This window comes from Apostichopus japonicus, chromosome 13 (genome assembly GCF_037975245.1).
Source record: "Apostichopus japonicus isolate 1M-3 chromosome 13, ASM3797524v1, whole genome shotgun sequence".
Taxonomy (NCBI): Eukaryota; Metazoa; Echinodermata; class Holothuroidea; order Aspidochirotida; family Stichopodidae; genus Apostichopus; species Apostichopus japonicus.
The window spans coordinates 12,826,256-12,850,793 of record NC_092573.1 but is presented as its reverse complement, the minus strand read 5'-3'; the positions used below and the strand labels follow the sequence as shown (position 1 = coordinate 12,850,793).

At 34.8% G+C, this 24,538-nt stretch overlaps 1 protein-coding gene across 2 annotated transcripts in view; it reads left to right on the top strand.

Annotated features, from left to right (window-relative positions):
* The window catches only part of LOC139978340 (serine/threonine-protein kinase ULK3-like), a 54,522-nt gene extending 31,154 nt beyond the window's left edge, over positions 1-23,368 (top strand). For both annotated transcript variants that reach the window (XM_071988452.1, XM_071988453.1), the window contains one exon: positions 13,599-23,368. In XM_071988452.1, coding sequence (XP_071844553.1) covers positions 13,599-13,615 — 17 coding nt within the window. In that variant the 3' untranslated portion in view covers positions 13,616-23,368. The remainder of the gene's footprint in view (positions 1-13,598) is intronic.
* The last annotated feature ends 1,170 nt before the right edge of the window (positions 23,369-24,538 follow it).

Sequence of the window (24,538 nt, the reverse complement as noted above, 5' to 3'; positions counted from 1 at the left end):
CGTATTCAAGGATGATTAAAGGCTTTGGATAAAATGTGATTCTGATATGTTGTAAAATAAAGACTTGTTAAATTGTGTGAAAAATCTGTTAGAATTCCATGTTGCATTTTCTGTACCACGTTTGTTTGTTGTTTGTCATGCCACATCAGAGGCTGCTTAATTTGTTTAGCAATGTTTTAAACAATGTAAATTACATTTTGAATACCACATAAAAAAATAAAAAAATAAAAAAATCCTGTTTTCACTTCAATATAGCATATCAGAAGGAAAAATTCTGCCTAAGATCATCCTCAAAAGTTGAAATTAAGGGGTTGAAATTCAGTTTTTGCTGTAAACAGCTGCTTAAACCTATAAAGTTTATTGACATTGGGAAAGTAAAATCAACTCTCTCAGCGCTAACGTCATCTTTTAGCAAGGTCTAAAAGCTCATGACTTGGCCCTTGAGAAATCAATTTTTTTTTCCCTTCCACTTTTGGCAATGGCTGTCAGGTTTATGGATGATCATGGGAATAAAACACCCAAAGGACAGTATGCAGTTTTCAAGGATATCATGATGTAAACTAATATTAAAAGAATGTTGACTATGGGATTCATCCTTCAGATTAAGGCAAAAACTCTTAAAAGATTTGGCATCATCTATACAACAGGATTGAAAATCATTCTGTTCAAAGCATCAAGTTTTAATCACAATAACAGTTTGACGAACGAAAGTGAAACACTTTAAATAAATTTCAAACATGATTTAGCGTTCTCACTAGCTCAACTAATCACGCATGTTTAGACATTCAAAAGGTTTAGCATTTTTTTCCTGAAGCCATTTTAGTTTAATTATTGAAACTCTTGTTCTCAGCTGAGGCACAATTTCTGTGTATTGAAAATATATGTATATATATATATATATATATATATATATATATATATATACATATATATATATATATATATATATACATATATATATTTATATATATATATTTATAATACACACACACATATATATATATATATATATCACATAATATACTTAACTAAACTATCATCATACTGCTACTCGGAGTTTCACGGGTACGTCTCGCGCACCGATCATCAGGCAACTGAACAACATAGGCTATCTCGGCTTCAGGCGTGTGTGTTTACGGTTGCCATGGCGACAGTGCGAGTTATGTGATATTCTAGCTCTGCCTTGGCATAGAGCACTCTTTGTGAATATTGACCACCATTCTATGTGATATATATATATATATATATATATATATATATGTTGAGACTAGTGGAACACTAGTAGTTGTAACTCAGAGTTTCACACGTTGAGCGATCATCAGACAACTCTGAGTTGTCTGATGACATAGAGCACTCTGATGGACATAGAGCACTCTGCGCCAAGATAGACGCCAACCAACCAACTTTATAATAATAATAATAATAAATACCATATATTAAAGTGCTGTTATCATGAAATAAAACATGCTCAAGAGCACTGTACAAAAGAACCAAATCCTGGAATATAAAATTACCAAACATAAGAAAACCTAAAAGTAATAACAACAGCAGTAAAAGTAGAAGTAAAACATGCTCAAGAGCACTGCACAAAGAACCAAAACCTTAAATATAAAAATACCAAACTTAAGAAAACCTAAAAGTAATTACAACAGCAGTAAAAGTAAAACCTGATATAAGACAGGGTAATAAACCACAATAAAGAAAATAAAAAATATAAATATACATAAATATGGGCACAGTAAAGTGAATAAAACAAAGAAATGTGAATAAGATTAATGCCCATACTCGAGCCTAAAAAGATAAGTTTTCAAGTGCTTCTTAAAAGTGTCAATATGTGTGATATTTCTTAAGTGATGGGGAAGAGAATTCCAGAGTTTAGGACCTGCAGCACTAAAAGAACAATCTCCATATGTGACTTTGTTAGTATGAGGAATGATTAGAGAAAGATGACTTTGGGACCGTAATGCCCTAGCTGGCGTGTAGCGTTTAACTAAATCAGACATATAACTCGGAGATTGATCATTAAGAATACGAAAAACGTGCAGAATGAGTTTGTAGTTTATATATATATATATATATATTTATTTATATATATATATACATATACATATATATCAAGATATGACTCATAATTGACAAATAAGGAGTATTGTTAAGAAAATATATTGGAATTTTCAGTCCCCCTGGGACCTTTGTCAGCAATACTTGGCAGTGGACTGCCAGTCCTGGGCCAATCTGCTGGAGTTGAGATTTCTTGGCAGGTTTTTATAATCAAAAGGTTTATTATTTTATAATCAAAAGGTAATACCCTGTCTTGAATGGAATGGTAATGGTAAATGATATAAGGGTAGTAGTTTATATCACAATGATGTGTAGAGTATAAATTGCATGGCTGTGGCAAATGGTATTAACATTGTATTGTATGATTGCATCGCTATAGTTACAGTAGCTCAATATTGAAGAAGGGCGAGACACACATTGTGTGTGAATATATTTAGACTGTGATAATCTTTGAATCAAACATATTTGTTCCATGTGCTGTTGAAGTACATTATTTGTGCCATGTGCCCTTGAAGTGCATTATTTATACTAATACAGTGTAAATGTTGGCTAGATATGATAAATCAAATTGTTTGTCTTTTATAAAAAAGCTACCTAAATATTACACAAAGGGCAGCTAATAATCTAACTTATAAGTTTTCTTTAGTTTTATTACATTAAAACCTAGGATGAGCAAGACCAGTATATAGTTTGAATATCTGGATCAAATATTTCTAGAGCTTAAAATGCAAGTCAGATCTAAAAAAAATTCTTTTATAGATATATATGTAAATGAAACAATTTCCATATTTCTAAAATATAAAGCAAGCTATAGAGTATTCAACACATGTGTTAATCAACTTCCAACAGAGCATATCTAGTGTTGCATGCATCTTAGTTTTTCTCCATTGGATAGTGATGTAGTTAACCAATTGTGCACACCCCAATAAGTATCCTATTTTGCATAGGGAGGGATTTTTGGGACGTTTTTAAGGGGAGCGATTATGGCCCCATTAAAATTCATATATAGTCAGTAGTATGGGTAGCAGTTCTCCGAACTGCTTACGCTAGCTTTCCTGCACTGTTCCCCTTCCTCACTTCCTTCCCTTCATTCTCGGATCATTAACGACATTTCCTGTTTAATCTATTAACTTCAAATTGTATTCCAGATTATACATTCATATTTTAATTGTTGCACATAGCATTATGAATCAGTCTCATGCGCGACCGCTTTTAGCTTGCTTGTCGTGACTAGACTATACGATGTTTGTAAAATTGAACAATAACGACAGCAATATTACCTTCAGACTTAAAAGAGAAAGTTCATTCTCATGAAAGATATAAGTTTTACATAATATGACTGTGGGTAACTGATTAAAGGGAATGCATACATGATGTATTGGCCCAAAATATGCTAGATATTCAAATATGGTCTCCTTTTGGGCAAAATTCTTAAACTATTTTTATTACAACCTTTGAGGAAACTTTCCTCACTGGGACATTCAGTCATCTTGTATGTTCCTTGAAATGTCTGGGAACAATTTGGAGAGTAAGATCTCCAGGAAAGTACTTTTTGAAAACTTCTAGCAATTACAGTGTGCTATAATTTGGTGCCTATACTGACTACCTTTAAATAAACTTTTGATACTTTACACAAAGTGTCTATGAAGCACACATTTTGCGTATAACTGTACATCATTATGAGCAGTCAACTATATCTAGACACCACTGGATCTTACATACATGGGACTTGAATATTTCTGTAAAATTTTAGTTTCTTCTAGTCAAGAAAAAATATTTTAACTATAATTACAAAATTAAAATTCACATAAATGTTGTGGAATGTTGAAGAAAAAAACAGTGATTACCCATACAAGAATGTTTCCCACTTTTGTACTAGATAATCATATTTACAAATTACAATAATATGTGAAATAGTATTCATACTTTAAAATATTTTGAATGTTTTGGTATAATTTATAGGTCTGATTTCTGCCTTTTTTCATCTCTACAAAGTTATAGTCTTTATTGCAATAATGACTGTGTGATAGGTTGGATGCACATTATGTTTTATTACCTTTTAACAAGGGATGCATTCATTGCTCTCTATGCAGCAAGATTCCGCTGGGCAGTGATCGGGATTTTGACGTAATCGTGTTTTTGGTAGTTTAACCAGGAAATCAAATTAAGATCAATTGTACGTGGATAACGTTTCTACAGTCTACACAATCTCTTTCAAGTCTGTAATTAACTTATCTGAAGCTTTCATCCAACGTGTTTATTTTCTCTTTCGATTGGATGTCCTTGTAGCTCACTTTAATGAGCAAAATAGCAGAATCTGTGAGTTAATTATTGTGGACCACCGGATCTTCAGCAGTAACTTTAATAAGCCGATAATGTACAGTATTACTATACAGCTATCATTGCGACCTTAATTGAGTTTGCACAAGAAATTAAAGTTAACTCAGCATTGATTATCAGTACAGCCTTTGGATGTTGATGGCTTATTTCCTTGCACAGAGTAAAAATACAAACTTACATAAATTTTAAAGGAAAACAATCTCATTGTATCTGTCTCTAGCATAAATTTGTTAGCACATTATAAAACTTCAGATGTAGTCTGCTGTAAGATCATTCATAAAGTTAGCAACAATGGTACTCAAGTTTATACGATGTTTATATAAATATGGCTGATATTTTATCAAATATTTTTTCATCTTTTTGTAATGCTTTCAACAGATAATTTTGCTTCAAGTGACACACAGCAACAGTAATGTTGAAATGATTTTAAGGCTAGGTTAAATATTATACATGTATACATACCATCTTGTTATTGGTGACGTAAATTGCCATTAAGGTTTTCCACTGATACATTTTTTACTCGCTGTATGGTACAATATAATATGCAATAGCCTGAGGTCCTCATACATGCACAGAGGTAGGTAAAGTTCGCCTTCATGTTTATACATTTTTGATACTATTGATAATAAGATGTCATAACAAATCAGCTGATATGTATAACCTGGCCTAAAGTACTGTTACAATTCCCATGATGACTGAACGTGTAGCAAAATTAAGAAAACTTGTCTATTTGAATTGTCCATGAGTCTTAAGGTTATTGAAAAGTGTCTGGGACAACATATTTGGCTAATTAAAGTTTGAGGTTTAGTTAAGTACTACCACTATCACAGTGCAAAGTTAAATTGAGGACAAATTTAGTTCACTCCTTCACTCAAATCATCGTAGCGTACAAAAACTTTTAAAAATGTCAGCACCGCGCCATCACTGATGTATTTCAGGGTAAACACCCACTTCCTGTTCCTCCAATGTCTACCATTCTCATACATTACAATTGCATATAACTATTCCAGGGTAATCTGCAATATACTGAAATCTAGTCAGTTTTAATGGTTTGGAAAGTCAGCAAGGACCTAAAATCAAGACAACACCATCTGTGTCAAGCATTGATAAGTATCTTGCCAAGGTATACATGCATGTTTGTGGACATGACCTGTTTTATTGAATGCCTTATGATGTTTTGTACAGGTACCAGTTGTGCGAGTTTGTACCCTAATCCCTAACTCTAACCCTAGATCAATGCAGCGCATATTATGTATTGGTCAAGTGAATTTGTCCAAGTAATCAAACTCTCCTGAAAGAATACAATTTTACCTAAAGATTTAATGTTGCAGAGATCACCCTTGTGAAAGTTTAATTTGTTGCTTTTCAATCAAAACTGTTTGTGAATTACCGTGACATAGGTAATGATATATTAAATGAAAAATAATAGGTACACCAAGACATGCGTATGGTGCAAACACCAAGGTACCATCTATGGGTGTTCTACGGTTTGTGAATTACCATGACATAGGTAATGATAAATAAATAATAAAATATAATAGGTACACCGTGACATAGCATGAATGGTGCTTACACCAAGGTATCATCTATGGGTGTTCTAACACTGGTAGAAGTTTCCACACCTTTCTGTGCTTTATAATACTTGACAGTGTATCTCAGTGTTTCAAAAGTGTCAGTTATTGAGTCATATACTGCTGATGGTCACTGCTAATAATTTCCTTTGAGTTAATAATAGGTACACCGTGACATAGTGTATGGTGCTCACACCAAGGTATCATCTATGGGTGTTCTAACACTGGTAGAAGTTGCCACACCTTTTCTGTGCTTTATTATACTTGAGTGTGTAACTCAGTGTTTCAGAAGTAAGTGTTAGTTATTGAGTCATCTACTGTTGATGGTCACTGCTGATAATTTCCTGTGAGTTTAATTTGATTCCCCAGGGCATGCTATCCAATTTGTTTGTAATTCGATTCAGAATTTTGAGCTCGGAAACAGACCCTCCAAAACACCCTAACTAAACGTTGGAAATACAATATCTATTGGCATCCTATGGAATTTCATTTAAAATTAAGTTGCTCGAGTATTGACAGGATGATTTCAATTAAAGTTAAAAGAAGAACAAACTCGCTGGGGTCCAAGATAGAGCAAAGGTGTCCCCCATAAACTCAAGTAATTGAATTTTGGGTCGGATTGAGGAAGTGTGGTTTGTATGGGCTGAACACGGTCACTCAGATGTAAAGCTTTCCGGTTCATTTTGCATTTTACAGTAGTTTATCTGAAGGAGAGTGTCATGTCTGCTGAAATTTGAATCAGTAGGACCCCCAGTGTTAAAGATATGTTGAGAGAATATTATGAAAGGAAGAAAGAAAGAGAAAGTCTCAGAGAAAGTGCATAGAATTTTTGATTGTGGAGGAACATGAAAAAAGTCTTCCTAATCAAATTGAGTCATGAATTCAGGTTATGATGGTAAGTTTTGTTTTGGAGAAATTTAATGGACGCAATAACAAGAGTCAATCTATCATCGTTTGCAGAAAAATTGAGCTCAAACTTGATTTACATATTTTACTAGTCAACAATTTGATTATTTGCATTGATTCATTTCGCTTACTTTTTTTTCAAGACAACCACAATACCATACGGTACTGGAATAAAGTGAATTAAGTAAATTTGTGTGGAAATCTTGTTTGTCATTAATTTATTAGTTAAGTATATATAGATATATATATATATATATATATATATATATATATATATGTGCATATGTATGTATGTATGTATGTATGTATATATATATATATATATATATATATATGTATATTTATAGGTATACTATATATAGGCATACAGGTATATACAAATAAAGAGAATAAAATGCCTTAATTCTGCAAGTTTGGAAACATTCCAGTGACTATAAAAGTCAACTACAGCAACTGAATTATCTGACAAAGGCAACTAAAAAAGTTGCAAATTATTAGCAAAAGTAGGGGGCATGTTTCACAAGTCTAGTCACATTTTCTGAAGGCTCCAGTTTTGTTACCAATCTAAATCAGATTTGCCTATAATATGTCTTTCTCTCATTTATGAACATATTGGAATTCTCCTGTACCGTGAATCCAGCTATCTGTCTTTCAGATGACTTCATTTTTTTTTTTGTTAACCTCCTTTTTTTTTGTTAATTTATCTTCTTAATGATGTCTGGATTTCCAGTCTCATTTTATGCTTCATTTAATGACTCTGCTTCCAAGATTCTTTGACAGAAGCTTGTTCCCTCTTTTTATTCGTGACATCATTCGGGGGTTCCAGTACTAACAACATCTACGTTTGTGTCCATTATTAGTGCATACGGCCGGACGATATTACTGTTGCACTCATGTTTTTAAATGAAGCTTTGGGTTTTTTTCTTCTTGTCTCAAACCCTCGGAAGCAAGCAAAGCACTCAGATTGATGTACAATCCATCATCCGTGCTGATTTCAATTTTCTGAAGACTGCGTGCATTTCGCACTGGCGGGGTCCGTTCCTTCGGCTGGCTTGTGATTTACAACTGTGTCGTGGAGAGTACCCTCCTCGAAGAGTCATACACACTTATGACTATATATACCGAATGAACGGCTTGCCCAGATTTCTGTCCAAAAAGTGCCCTACCCTGGATATCAGCTTGTCTATAAACAAAAGACGGTCGGCTTGTCACTTCGACTTTGTTGAAAAAATATCAGGCTTTTATGTTTCTTGATGTCTTAAACTACATCCTAACTACTTTTAAGTAAACACAATTGGATGAGGGAAGTGTCAAAGGCTCATGACAGATTTCTGAGGAGGTATAAGAGGCAAGGTTCCTCTTGTACTCATGACTTTTTGATCAATGATGCCATTTAGACAAAATAATGATAATCTGACTCTATCTTTGTAATAAAAGGAATAACCTCAGTCATGCTTTATTGTTTGTTTATTTATTAGTTGCCAACTTGTCGCTGTCTGCAAAACATTTGCAAGTTTATCTACAGTAAACAGTTTTTCGGAAATATCAGAAACTATTGCAATTCTTTTGTTACTAAATATTTTTTAGTCTAATGTTAGTAGTAAGTAGTTTCCAGTTTAGCAAGGTGTAATACATGGAGCAGTAAGAGTTTGGGCTTTTAGTACAAAGCACAATTTGGAAAAGCAATATAAAGTAGTTCATTTATCAATGTATTTAATCTTTTCATCACAACATCAGTACAAAAGAAAAAAGAAAATGAAGAAATGTGTAACAGAAAGTTAGAAATTCAACATCTTAAACTATAGTACTAGTAATGGTAATACAGATTTTGCCTAGCAATTTTGAGTTTTGTGATGTTTGTTATATCAAAAGGAGTTCAGAATTGGTGCCTATAGTTTGATATCCATTATTGTATTTGAGTAGCAAGCCGTAGCTGCCGTGCCAACCAGGATGCTTTGTTTCAGTGTAAACACTATTCAGCTGAATAACTTTGCATCGTTACCATTGGGAGAGTGGATTGCTCTTTAAATTTATTTTTTTATCCTCAGGGTAATAAATCCTCACAATATGATTTCTGTAATATTACTCTGCATACATGTTCTTTAATTAATTAAGTCGTGATATTAATCGAAGCATGTATTTATCTATTTGTAAATAGGCATTTGGTGAATTTTCGACTAACTGCATGAGTTGGGAAGTTATGTAGGCGAGGTTTACATGCAGATGCCTATGAAATAAAGGGCCAAAGTTGATTTCTTAACAAGCAGCTGGACATTTTTCGGCATCCCTTAATGTCAAACCCACATTCACATACAGGATAGCATTGTTTGCAAAGATATCATGTTTTACCCGCAAATTTTGGTGATATTTTGTTGACATTTAAGAATGACTTTTTGCTTCCAGCCAATTTGGCAAGGTTGCACAGCTACAGTCCAATTTAGCCACAAAGAGCCAAAGAGAAGACAAAACCATAGCCTTGGCTATTCTAGATAAAAGTCATTTAATCAAAGCCTCTCAAACCTGCCTCTGCCTGCCATTTCAGACAGGTATGTAAACTCTGTGTTGAAATTGGAGTTGTTGGCTGTAAATAATTGTCATATTTCTGAGATAGTCTAACCAGTTGTGGTTTTTACTAATAATCAAGTACAGTATGATTCAGTATCATCTAAAGGAGTATTTGCTTAGCGGAACTTTTTTGAAAGTAACATAAAAAAACAAGTTCTCCAATTTCTAAATTAGTGTGTTTCTAGATTTCAAAACAATAGTAAAGATCGTACTTTTCTAGCATTCTTGAGAGTGGTTTATTTGATTCAATTTGGGCCTCATGATTCAATTTGTGTCCATAGATCACAGATTGATAGAAGAAACAGGAGATTAAATCCATAAAATGCTTCTGTACTTCTTGAAACTTACAATATATTACAATATAGTGGTATATTTACAACCTTTTTGACAATCGAAAAACATATACAACCTTTTATATCATAAAAGATTGCTGATAAACAGGACTAATACACAAATGGTGGAACATTCTGGAAATATTGGAAGATTGACTTAAGAAAGTTAATTTCCACAAATACCAATGTAAACAGTGTTTTTGTAATCAATCCAGGCAAAATTTACAACTTGAAAGTATACAGTAGTAATGCTGCAGACCATATTATTATGTAACACAGACTCCCGGAAAATATCATAAATTGTCAGAGTATTTCCACACTCAAGCTCGTACATTGTGTTGTTTCCGGTTTAAATCAGAGTGACACAACAGTCACTAAAGTTTTATTCTTAGATTTTTCAAGTGCTTTTAATACGGTTCTACCAAATCGGTTAATCCAAAGTTTGTGTAGTTTTATCAATGAGCCTTGGCTTATACATTGGTTGGCTAATTTTTTACAAGGATGGTCTCGACAAGTCAAGCTACAGAAAGGTTATTCAGAGGAATCAAATATTACAGTGGGAGTCCCCCAGGGAGGTCCTCTATCTGTGTTACTTTTTACAATATACACAGATGATATACGTTCTTCAATGGGGTGTGATGTAATTAAGTACGCTGATGATACAGCCATATCCTGTAACATTTCAAAGCGGACACACCTTGAAAATCAAAATGACTATAAATACTGTATTGATAATATGGTCAATTTGTGTAAGCAGAAGAACCTCTTACTTAATCCAAAGAAATCTAAAGAAATAATTTTTGAAAACATTAACATTAAACATCAAGGTCTCATTCAGACCAGGGATCAGAAAACTTATGTTCAAGGCTCCATTGTTGAGCGGGTGTCTCATACTATGTACTTAGGAGTTGATATTGGCGCCAAGTTAACCTTTACTAAACATATATCTAAATCGATGTCTAAGGTGTATTATATTGTATCAACGTTGGCATACATTACTCCTTATTTTCATTCTAATGTAAGAGATAAGGTTTTCAGCTCATCAATTCTGCCAGTGATTGTGTATGCAGTTCCTGTCTGGTATCACTTTCTACTTGAAAAGGACAAGAAAAGAATTAGAAGTTTCTTGAAATACTGCTCCAAAATATTTAATCTCGACTATGAAAGCCTTGTTGGTAAAGTAAACACTGCTGCTAAAAATGAATTCATAAGACTAGCTAAGAATATACATAGTTCTAAAGATCACCCACTTCACTCAGAGTTGATCTCTCTGTGCAATAGAACCAGCAAGTACAATCTACGTCATCCTACTATCTTGCCATCTTTTAGAATTATGCTTTTTAAGAACTCATGTATCTACAGAGCAGCCATTTATATTCAAAATGGGTTCTTAGAATCTCTGTTATAATCCTTTTAATCCTTAATCTTTAAAACTTCTAATCCTCTATCTTACTTCTTGTTTTTGTTCATGCTTTCATTTTTGTACATGTTTACGTCTTTTATGTATCACTTTTTTTATGTGTCCTATTTATAAATGTTATCATTTATACTGGAATAAAGAAATTGAAATTGAAAAAAATTGAATTGCAATACCCTTAAAATCTGAAAGCTGATGCTCTGTAAATAGTTTTTCATAAATTTGGAGGTTTTATTTTGTACAACCCGTTTGTATCTTTGATCATGAAGATACTTTCAATATCTTAACTCTTAGGCCTTTCAAGCCAAATGCCCCATGGGTACAATATCTACTGTTCCCCAGGAACGGCTCTCCTTGATCTTGATGAAGGAGAGAAAAAAGAAGGGAAAAAGTATATTGAGGTATTTGTCATGGAACACTAACTGTGATCCACTTACGAGCAGCGTTAGGGACAATTTATCCCAATGATTTAAAGCTATTATGGCTTGGATAAGTGCCTAGAGGCGGCAGAGACGTATCCAAGGATGAGATGTAAATCTCTGTCGTAGCCAGAGCGAGAGCGGAGAGAGAACCAAGAATGAGAACCATGAAAGTCACTAAAGATCAAACCCAATTTTAATAATAGACCTGGTGGAGAGAGAATTTGTACATCACTACATTAATTGTGAACACGCTTGTGTATAGTAGTACCATACATGTACCATCAGACAGCGGCAAATGATTTTAATAATCATGATTTAGAGATAGATCTAAAAGCAGGATTCCAGTAATGACAAATGGAGTTCAGTAATTGCTTTGAGAAATTAAACCATTTCATACAGTAACAGTAGATACAACAGCCGATGTGGACATAAAAAGTGACTAAATGGCTTATAACTATAGCGTTATATGTAACTTTGATGTGGCCGTTAAAAAAAAAAAGAAGAAAAATGGTGACAGTTATAAATATAGTTTATGTGACATTGTGACGATGAGAGAAGCAATGCAGGTTCCTTCTACAGTCACATCCCATCACTGAAAAGAGATGTATAGTTTAATCGGTAAAACTTAATGCAAATTTATTCATGATTAATGACAATGATGATCTAGCAAATGAATTATGTAAGATTCCCCACTACAGTAGGTGTAATTCAAGTGTAACCACTGTTGTGTCAGCTGCATAAATTAATTATACTGCTCCTATATATATACTGCAAGTGATTTAATATGGCTGACAGTCATTTGATTGTTTGCTATGGATAAATTCTTTCTTCCTCCCAAGGATCAAACAAAATCTGTTTAAGGAAAACTTTTTCCATGGCTAATTAACTTGTCAATCAGTGTTCCAACAATTAATGACAACGATTGCAGAGGTCAGCTCTCACAAGTGACAATAGGTCAAGTAATGAATGATTAAGTGATTTAGAATTCATCCTTTGACTTGTTCATGTTAATTCCTGTCTTTTACTCATTGAAATTTCTGTCACATGCCATGTTCTGACGTTCTAGATTACGCATGATTTTTTTATCTTCAATAGCATCTTAATTAATTTTGGATGCTTGGGTTTCTCGTTACTTTTAATTGCACTTCATTTTTAATCATCCAAACTCCAAAGGACAGTATTATTTAAATAGAAAAGAAAAGAGAGAAAAAGAAATGTTTTGTTGTGTAAGGTGTTGAAGAATCATATGTGGATTATAGCTAATAGGAAGGGTGACATTTAGACCAGCTATCTATTGTAGATGCTTATTGATGCTGCAAGTTACTCTCACATATTACTGATTTATTATTAATGAGTCATAGTTTAGACACTTTGACGTAGTGCCTTATTTTATCTAATGCACTTGCTGTAAGGTATTGAAACAGCAAACAATTTTGTTGTCGTTGTAGAGAGGGTACCAATATGAAGCAAAACTTTGATTTCTATATGGAAGTTTCTTGTCACCTATGACACGTCTAGAAATGCTAAATTGAACATTGTTAACAAGTATATTTACTTCACTCCTCTCCTACCTATATCCTACTACACTAACGCACTTTCCGAATCTACCAAAACACCACTGGTATAAGTTTTGCACTGCCCCCCGGTGACCTCTCCTACGGGTCATCGTACACTATCTCTTCCTTCAGAATTTACCATTCTGAAGTGAAACCTGTGTTTCTCTGAGGCAATAAATATAAAGGAGGGAGATAAAAAGGTGAATGAATTTCATTTATAAAGAGAAAGATGAAAAGGTGAATACATTTCATTTATAATTACAGACTGCTGGAACAATGGGCTCAAAGTCATTTCAAGTGGGTTCTTTGATTGTGCTCAGTAAGTTTTAAATTCATCCGAGCATGGTATTGTTTTAAGAAGCCCCATCTATGAAAGGTTTGATTAGAAGTTAAAACTTTATGTCTATCTGTTTTGCTTTGTATTCCAGATTGTTACATACAATAACACGGATCTGTTCTGGGACGTTTCGGAGTTCATATTTCTTCCATTGAAGATGTGCAATATAGAGATGCAGTCTACCTGCTGAAGTGAGGTGAGAGTCGGAGACCTGCAATGAGGAGAGATCTGCTAATTGATTTCCAAGTCATATCAATGTCTTTGAAATGATTAATCACCTATTTCCACAATTGCTGGACCACAGACTTAAGTAGTCAATTATAAATCATCTTTGGTCAATATTGTCTCATAGGGACATGTGACCCTTTGATGTGATAACACGCAAATAAAAAGGTTTTTATTTCATTCAATGCTAGGGAGATTTCCTATGACTTTGTAAACGGTGCTAATGATTATTACAATGAATTCATCACCTTCAGGGTCGGAAGGTTATCAGGTGATCTGTGACAGCTAATTACCTTACCAGGTAACCCACAGTATCCTTGAAGTCGTTAGAGGCAAAAACATATTAAAAAAAGCACTGTGTGATATCTCTCATGATACAGGATTCATCTTCTTTGGCGACCGTCCTTTGTAGTTCAGATTACTTTGAATGACATAATCTGTATTTATTAGCATTGTCCTTACATAAACGATCCATAAATCTGATAGAATTTAGCAATTTCATACTGTTCTAAATTAATATCATAGTGAAACATTTACAAATAAATTCCATACAAATAACTGTCAACGTGTACATAAATTGAGATTGGTAATACTTTAAGCACAGAGCACCTCTGGTTTATAGCTGTTTTTCTTTGTTCATACAATTCGCAGTACTGAACATTTTTCGTAGAATCCATATTGTTCAAATCCCATGATGACAGAGACATCTGATTATGAAATGAAAGACAGTTAGTATGTAGACGAAATAATTCTGTTGATGCTTCTTGTAAATGGCTCAGATCTAAACAAATTTTCATATCTGGATCTTTAAAAATGTTTGTAATTGTGGCTTAGTTAGTTGATGTAAAAGTGTTCTACATTTTGGAAAAACTAGAGTTCTCTGTTCCATAGTATCACTGTGCCTGTAGGATAGACTGAAATGAAAGCAAAACTTTTTTTTTGTTCTTAAAGTGATTATAAACTTTTATCCATTTGTCTAAATGTTCAATAAGTCTTTTCTGGATCCAGTAGTGTCATGAAAGGCCGTGTCTCTTGAACAAAACTCAACAAGATTTCTCACTGAAGTGTGAAACTGCAGCAGTAACACATCCAACCCACCCCATTTCTGAAATGATTAACTGTTTGTTCAAAGAGTCACCAGTTTTAAACTTTGCTTACGCTGAACTGTTCATTCAGACACCTGAAGCGGTTGCGATTTTCGTAACTGCAGTCGTTTCTCTCTATCTCGTGTAAAGTCATTCAACTTGCTAAAATAAGGCATATGCTTCCTATTTTCATTGGACTTTTTTTGTCCTTTTTTATTTGCAACAATATTAATTACAATGTTTCTGTGCCACTCGAATATTTAATGAATCGATCAAGCAGGTCGTGGAATTGGTATTGATTTGTATTTTACTCTGACGCAAATTCATTGAATTTATCGCACTGTGCTGGATAGTCGGAAAGACTCTCTCATAGAAATAAGAGTCAGCCATTTCTTAGACATTGATTATGAAGATGGCAAAAATGAGACCAAATGAAATTTATATGCAGAAAGTGCAGAGAACTAAGTCTTTATCATAGAAAGTTGTTTACTTAATTAAATAAGAAAGTACAACTGTGGGTCAAAGGATCAACCTACATATTTTCAAAAAGTTGGTTTCTTTCCTTAACGGTGGTGTGGGTAGATCGTGAATATGTGTAGTCGTAATTCTAATATCAGTAGAATTCGATGCATGGGAATGTAGGAAGTTGGGTGAACAGGAGAAGGGAAAGGAGAGTATTATATGACAATTAAAATGTCATACTAAGTTTGCTAAATAATTTTTGCTTTTTACTGAGAATCGGTTTAAGGGAACCGGGAGTTCATCATTCCATTTTAACAAAAACATTCATTTTCAAGTCAAATGCTGACTGTATTGTTATTTATGGATCAACGTGTTGCTGAAGTGATGAAAAGCATCATAACTTGTTCATTAAGTATGGCTTTATCCTTACCTTCAGATGCAATAATGATTAGGTCATGTTCAATTATCTTGTGTTGTTGATGTAATACAATGATACACGCTTGTTGCCCGAAGTGATACTTTGTAAAGTAATTCATGCTTCACACAACAGTAAAAGTCTTGTTGCAACTTATCTTTCACAATGCCTACCCTTTGCCTGTCTACTACCCTCCTTGCACCCTAAGATGGGGTCCCAAAATATTTCTTTTATCTCGGAGACCATCTGAATTCCTAAAGACGTAAGAAAGACAGCTGAAATTATAGAAGTTCAAACAACCATAATCTTTAATAAGCTGAAAATAAGCAAGATCAGTCATGATGATGCAGAACTTATCCCAACCAGGTACAAAAATCTGGTTCTAAAATGTCTCATTTCTCAAATTTAAAAATTTCCCAATGAATTTGTCATTTCATTTTATGAAATGATACACTTGAAAATAAGATAACATAATTAGTTTGCTCATTTTTGCCAATGACTCATAATTGATCAACTCGAAGCAGGGGTGTAGCGAGGAATTTGCCAAGGGAGGGGCGAAGTCTATAGGCAAATTATCTAAGCGTAGCACCACCATGCATGAGTTGGCGCGAAGGGTACAAAAAAAATTTGGCCGAAAATGCCTCCCAGATTGCTGGAAATGGCATTTCCCAGGCCTTGTAAGTTGCATCTAACCATTTTTATTTTGAAATAACGCGATATCATAAAGAAAAATTAAAAAATATGCTCAAGAGGGGGGTCGCCCCCTGCGCCCCCCTTTGGCTACGCGCCTGACTCGAAGTACTTCAGACATCCTGCAGAAAACAACACCATTTTCAACTCTACACGAACACTAACGTCTTATGCCACTTACAGAACACATGGCCATATTTGCCAATTACACAAACTACTGCAGCTGCAACTTTTACCTTCATGCGGTTATAATTCGTCTTTGTGTGTCCAGCAACGGACATGTAATTTAGTTATTGTGGATCATTGAAGCTCACCTTCAATCAAACTAATGTCAAATTGATTAATAATGAGCCAAAACACAGTGATGCAAAAAACGGTCATGACTTTACGTTTGAAGTGTGCAAAGAAATAGCTATATAGTTGAGAGTAATTCATCATGTGTCTTTGCGATTATTTCAGTATTAGCAGCTGTTACTGCTTCTTAACTTTAAACTGAATCTCAATAAAGGCTCCAATCAAGAACCCACGAATTACCGTCAGATTTTAATTGCCTTCATAAAGATTTATCATTTTTAATGATTTTTGACGTTTTCTTTCTTATCTTGTTACATCTGTTTAAGTCATTTATTTCTGCAAATCCTGAGTAATGCATTGACTGCAAAAAGCGTGAGATTGAATTCTCATAAAAAGAGTCGCAGCTGTTTTTATGAGGAAGCTAATTTTTATCATCCGGAATTTTGCGGTCGCTGATCTATGATTCATCGTTTGCATAGTATTTTGTCATCTTCTTGGCAGGACATTAATTTCATCTCTTTCGATTAATGGGAGCATAGAATTGCAAACATTAAACACTGTGAGCAGCTGTATTATCAATCAGTTCTAATCTAGACGTGAATCTGTAGACAAGAAAGGTGGCGGACCTCATGAAAACACTGTTAACTGTAACAGCTGGTGTTATTAGTTACTGTTCAACAAATCAAGGGAAACTGTGTTACTTAGTTTGCAAACACACACTCTCTACCTTATTGCCTCGGCTAAGCAAATCACTGGAAATATCTTACTGTTTTCTGTATAATTGTGTGTGCAGCAATACAAGCAATCATCTCATACTTGGATGTGGAGCTGAAGTCGAGAGGTGGGCCAGGTGTGGACCTCATAGAAACACTGTATACTGTAACACCAGGTGGAAATAGTTACTGTTCCCACACCCAGAGACACTACATGTCATAGTTTTAAGGTATATAATAAGTTTGTTAGGCTGAGAGAGTCACTGATCGTACAGCATGAGAGAGAATAAAACCATAAAGCATATACATACAGTGTGAACACGGCTACACAATCAGTCAGTGCCCGGATACTGGTTGTAGAGCTATACAGACGTGACCTAATTCAAATACTAATTATAGTTACTGCTCCACATACAGAGAAACTAGATTACATAGTTTTTACACACATAGTACGTTGCTAGGCTGAGAGAGTCACTGGTCGAACTGTATACGAGGACGAGGGGAGGGGGGGGGGGTGGAACAGCAACCACAAAGAACCATGAAATATGTGAACAGTTACATAATCTATCGGCTCCCGGACAACTGAATGTGAAACTGCAGACGTGACTAACAATGAGTCCAAACACTATTTTGTCACAGTTGGTGTTAATAGTTACTGTTTCATACGCTGGGAAGAACTAGATACCTACAATGTAACTAGTAGACGTAACATAGGTATTTAGCATATATATATATATATATATATATATATATATATATATATATATATATATATAAACAGCACTTATACCATTGCGGTGTCTCGATTTATAATTGATATTTCACATACTGTAAAATGGAAGATTAGAGGAACATGAGTGGTTCGTACCTTAAGTATCATGTGGTTTTGTTCAGATTTACACACGCAAGTTTCCTGCAAACGGTCGTAATCTTCTCTACCAACTGACAACGTCGCCGGTGTGTTACGCATCATGCCGGTTACCAACATACATGGTAAAAGACATCTGATTTAGGTTCATGTTGTTTGCAAGCAAATGATGTTTGTTCATGATCGTTCTTTTACGTAACGGACATTCTGGTATTAAATATCAGAGGGATTTTTTTTTAAGACGAAATAAAAACCTATCAATACATTTCGTAATCGAGTGTTTTGTGTAGCAGGAAAAGTTATACCACGGTTTCAAATCACTCTAACCTTTGAATGGTCTTGGCTTTAAATTAGTTCTGAGGTTGAACTAAACAGCGGTGTGGCAGGGCTGTTATCAGCCCACTACTAATTAAAACTTGTTAAGGAACATAATTTGAGCAGCTGTTAACTGATGAACTAGCATTCGTTTTATTAAGACGGTACTAAACGGTTGTCAGGAATCAACAACAGGATGTCCTCGGTCTGTTAAATATTGACTTACCTTATATAAAATAGCCTGTATAGAAAGAAAGAATGAAAGAATTCCCCTATCTCTTAGCTAAGTAATTAGATAGTGTTCTTGCTTTGTAATGGCACGAGTTTGACCGTAATATATCTTGTGATTACCACCAAAAATTTATCAATTCAGATGGCGTGCTTGACAAGGAGCTCTTGAAAAGGACAAATATATTTTCGACAAATATGAAGTGCTTTGCCATTTGTTATCAGCTTCCTATTCCAAGAAGCAAGTGCTCACTTTTCTAGCTGTAAAGATTTATTCACTGCACTGAGTTTTTTTTTTCTTGTCTTTTCTTTAGTACATTGAAATTTGCTTGAATTCTAAAGTTTGCTGTTAGATGGATCGACGAATCAGTTGATTACATTTGAGTGTTATGGGTTAGCAACGATTTTGAGGCAATATTTAATAGTAGACAGTGACGTCACAGAACATGGACAATAGAGAGAACAAGTTGTATGAGTTGCAACGAAAAGGAAAGAGGTAACTTAAGAAAATATGTAAAGATACATCGCCAGAATGAAATTGTTGTACAGTTAGGCTCCTTTAACACCAATAACAGAACCTGCAGTATATCCCTGCACTGGCAATATTGACTTTTGCAGATATTATAGGATTTGTTTGTGTTAGGGTCTTCCCATGTCCTTTAAGACCCGTGGCCACGTGGGTTTATTATAGTATGGCGGTTTAGGCTTTCCTCTCGAATATGTTGATAAATCTAAATATTTCCTATTTCGGGCTTAAAAGTCGGATGGATGCTGGTTATCTTTCATAGTCATATCCCTCCCATCACCTGCGATTCAGTCAGTTTACTTGAACAATCATTCTTTTAGCAATGGTTATACGTTCAGTATGTCGATTGCCAGGGTTCTGTCTTTGGGTTTTTTTTCACAGGTCCTTAAATAGTTAACATTACTGATTAGTATGATCTCTTTATTTAATTACCCTTATACCACATGAAATTCAACCAAATAACAGCCGCTCTTTTAAATTGCACGCATGATCGACCGCACATAATGTACACTAACCTGATTTGCTATACTGAGATATTACATTGGCCATTTCAGATGTATAGTATATATTAATAAATTAAATCTTTCCAGCCATCAGAAAATCTTTTATGAAGTTTCCTGGTACGTCAACCTGTGTTAAAATGAAAGTAAGCGTTAATAATGACGTAAATGGCAGATAGTGTCTGAAAAGAAAATTGGCTGGTAGCTGATACAGTATAGTGTATCTGCTGAAGCATTTTAAGATCTACTGCCGTTATTTGCGTTATTCAGTTTTTTTTCAATTTACCAGTGACTCTCCCATATACGTTTCATTGTAATGAATTCAAACCTGATAGGGTCTCTATGCAATATATACTCATTTTGATTACGCTATGGAGGTCCCTTTGTTCTCATGAAGCATTGTATTCGGAAATATTTCGCCATGAAGCTTTGTTGATTGGCTCGTTTTCACAATGTATTTTAACTTCAGGTGTTTACTCCCCAACACGAAAACGACTCCCTGAATTAGGTACATGTGTTAACATATAGAAAATCACAGGTTGTAAGAATAGGGACGTGTTAGTGAGATTCCTGGCTGTTTGTTTAGTAATATTCCTGGCTGCTTGGTATAAGACATAGCATACCATTAATAGTAACGGTTTGCCATTACTAAGAACAAGATGTTTGGAGTTGGAGTGAAAAGTCTGTAATGCCTATGTCATAATAACTTCTTATGGTACCCCATTAATAATGTCGAATGTTGGGTAATCCATAGGTCTGTGTTTTTTTTTTTTTTTTTTATTCTCTCCGATTTGTATAATGTTTGGGCATGTGTTTCTTGCACGTGTTCCCTGCAGGGTTAATATGTTTCATAATTAATGACATCTTTGACAGATTTCACCCCCCCCCCACCCCATCAAAATATGAAATGTTATAATCCTCTCCATAAATATTTGTATTGCTGATTTTTAATATCCTTTTGTCGAAGGTTATGTGCAAACTTATCACAGTTCATTTATACCATGATTGAAAGAAAAAGATATATCGTTGTACACACACACTTTTAAAAGCTGTATTTTGTATATCACCGAATTTGCCACAGTCTGTGGTGACATCATAATCGAAAAACTACATACTTACAGGCATAAACTCCGAGTGTTTCAGAGGCCGGTGCAGGGTTTTATACAGGAATGGTGTGGTTGCAGGGGTCGTTGCAACCGACACTCATGTAAGGGCACGGTGATTGCTCCCTAGTAAATAAAAGTCTAGACGTCAAATGGGGCATTTGCTTTTATTGGGGGGGGGGGGGGGGCATTAAAGACTATAAATTAGGTCTATAATTGGGTCTTAATTATCACAAGGTTGTGCTAATTATTACCTTTGCATTTTTGTGTGGATTCGCGCCTAGTTTTGCAAATACATAGCTTGGTTATATTGCAGAGTACCGCATATGCAGTTGTATGTGTGAATATTAAACGGCAGAATATGCTTTCGATCCAATGCGAAAATACAACTACAATTCTTGGTATCATTCTTTCATGCATGGTGCATCATCAGTCTTGCCGTGTGATAGTTAGTTCTTGCTGTCACAACACTTGTCTGGTCTTTATTGAGTCTTTGACATGGTGTGCGTATTATGTTATGCGGACTGTAGCCAGGTTTAGGCAATAATGCAGGACATCCAAGTTTTAATTAAACGGTTCACCTTGGGTCTTAATTGATTAGCAATCTGTGTGGGCGGATTTAAGGTTGGTTTGTCCACATTGCGAGGGCGATTGCACTACCGTTGTAATACACGGACCACTGCCAAAGCATTTGTTATTAAAACATCGATAATAGCTTACAGCGTATTTTACGCAAGGCCTCTTGCGCTTACCGACGTAGATCATGCCATGAATAAGATTAAATCGTACATATGGGCTGGGTGGGCCTCTATATGAAATAATCCATAGTTTCCTTCGTTTACATTTAAAATAATCGTTTGGTACTTTATTTTCTAAACGAAGATCCGAAGGTGTTGTCATCGTATAGGAGAGAGTTCATTGTTGTAGGAGAGGGTTCCAGCGACGTAGCCAGGAATTTGAAAGGGGGAGCACTTTTTGCGATTGATATGGGGGAGGGGTCTAAGGGGAGGGGGTTCCCCCTTCCCCTTTGTGATTTTTTTGAAAAATTGAAGGTCCTTAGATGCGATCTTGTACAATGTTTTGCCAGTTTCATCATTATCATATGATATCATATTATCAGCAGATTTTGTTTCATTTTTTCGACACTGAAAGGGGGGAGCAGTCGCTCCCCCTGCTCCCCCTGGCTACGTCCCTGAAGGGCTCATTGTTATAGGAGAGGGCTCATTGTTGTAGGAGAGTGCTCATTGTTGTAGGAGAGGGCTCATTTTTGTAGGAGAGAGCTCATAGGTGTAGGAGTGGGCTAGGCCGTGATACTTCCCATTGTGAGTCGTTTAGAGACTGAACTTTGGGTAGACTGAGAAACCATTTATAAGAGAAAACGAAAGTGCTTATTTCGGATTGCCGCTTGCAAAATAATCAAATAGTTCTGATATACGTGTTTATAGTCTATATTTGTATATAGACAACATGCAATGTTTCACACATACATGTTGTTGGTCGAAACATACTTTGCGTGTTAGGCTATAAAGCCTACCCTTCGTGGTTTCATGTGATAAAAGGATGCTTTTTTTGGGTAAAAGATTAAATTATGTTTTCGTTGCTTTTATTTTGAAAACAAAAGTATGATATGTTTAGCCGTGCTATAGGTACAAGTCGCAGGACAATATTATTATTTGCTTTAGAGGTACTCATGTCGAGCTACCGGGATTTTCATAATACGTCCCCTTCATAATAGTATATTAATTAGTAATAATTTGAAATGAATGTTGTTTTCATTGCGTTACTGTTTGAGGAATATAAATTTCGCATTATGAACACATCATGTATTTCCAATCAATTTTATGGTAATAATACTCATACCCATGTAACGCAGAAATCTTTTGAACTGTGTTTCCTATTATTCTTTGGCATTGTTCTTCGTACCCATGAAGAAAGTGTTTGCTTAGTTCTAGTTATTATAGGAGATATCCAGAAAAAAAGAACGGTTATAGGTCTATGTGTTTCAAATGCATTGTGTAGCAATGATAAGATATATGTCGTGAAGTAAGTTGAAAGGATCTGCAGACGATACTTGTTCTTGATTTGTGGAAATATTTCCCGCCACTTTATATCACGAAGATCACGCATGTTTAAGTGCCATTTAAAAGTTAAAAGACATTTTCTATTACTTTGTCGTTTGTCTGTGGTTTGTTTGTCATGAAAATGTTCCTCTTCATTTTGGGTGTGATTGTTTTCTTTACGAATTTTAACGATACTTGATAATTTAGTTTGTTATTTAAGTTCCTTGACAAAGTTAATTGCTATCTTGGTAAGATGTACATAATGTTATATTCAGAAGTCTACGATATTTTCTTTTACAACTCATGTTATATCACAGAAATGCTTTTTCTTTTTGATGTAATATTTACTGAATAAATGGTGAAATGAACAGATTACATTTATTTGTTCTTTGTTCCTATATTTTGTATTTTGTTTTTGATATTAGTTTTGTTTTTGGAGAATGAGCCTGAGTTTCTAGTAACCATTATAAAGGGTTTTTATGCAGTCTGACACTTTTTGGAAGCGTCTTTGGATATGTACATAGGCCAAATATTCAGAGGGTTTCACGATTCGATCCTAGCAGGGTCTCCATGGTAGGCAAACTAAAGTAAAAACCAGACCGAGGGCACATCGCGTTGTCATAGTTACTTGTGTCAGTTCACTTTTAAAGAAGCCTGCTGCTAGGATTGAATCGACAGAGGATTTCTTTAACATTTATACATTTACCTACACGTGCTTTAAGTAGATTGCAAAGAATGTTTCTCTCTCTTTTGAATATATTTTAGATGGAGTTAAGTTTGCTTCTCTCTCAACGCGCCACAGATTATTCGTGTTAAAGAACAGAAAGTAGAAAGTTGTTTGGGTCCCCCGCCTTTTGTTTTTTGTAAAGCTGTAAATTCTTTCGTCAACAAGTTGGCTATGCGATCCTTATGTTGTTAGTTGGTTGACTTGAGTTTCAAATAGATGAACAAAATCCTGACAAATTCTGACACCTTTCAGGGCAAACATGTGTAAAGACACCATAATATCGAAGCAGATATACAAATAATCAAATCTGATATGCATATAGAAGTCTGGGCTGGACTTTTGATGCTCAAGTAAACGTATGCCCATCGGACTTGACTGTATATCTTCTATATTCGCTTCACGAAAACATCCCTGGATGAAATATTTGGACGTATGTCTGATGTAACATCCCTGGATGAAATATTTGGACGTATGTCTGATGTGCTGTACTTTCAGTTAAAACTGTCATTTGCCTTGATCACGTCATGTCAAGAATTCAAAGAAATATTTCCTTGTTATATTCGCTTGCTACATAGATAATGCATCTTGATAGGATACGATGCATACATATATAGTAACGTGAGGCTGGAGGGGTTTGGTTGAAAGCTTAGCTCTGTATCTTTTCTTAACCAAATCTATGTATTAGAACTTCATTACACAGCTGATCAGCCGTTGGCACTTATCCGGGTACATACATAGATTACCATTAAGCTATACATGGAACATAATACTAATCGCCTCTGTGAGTCAGATGTATGGAAAGCGGAACGTGTAATAACAG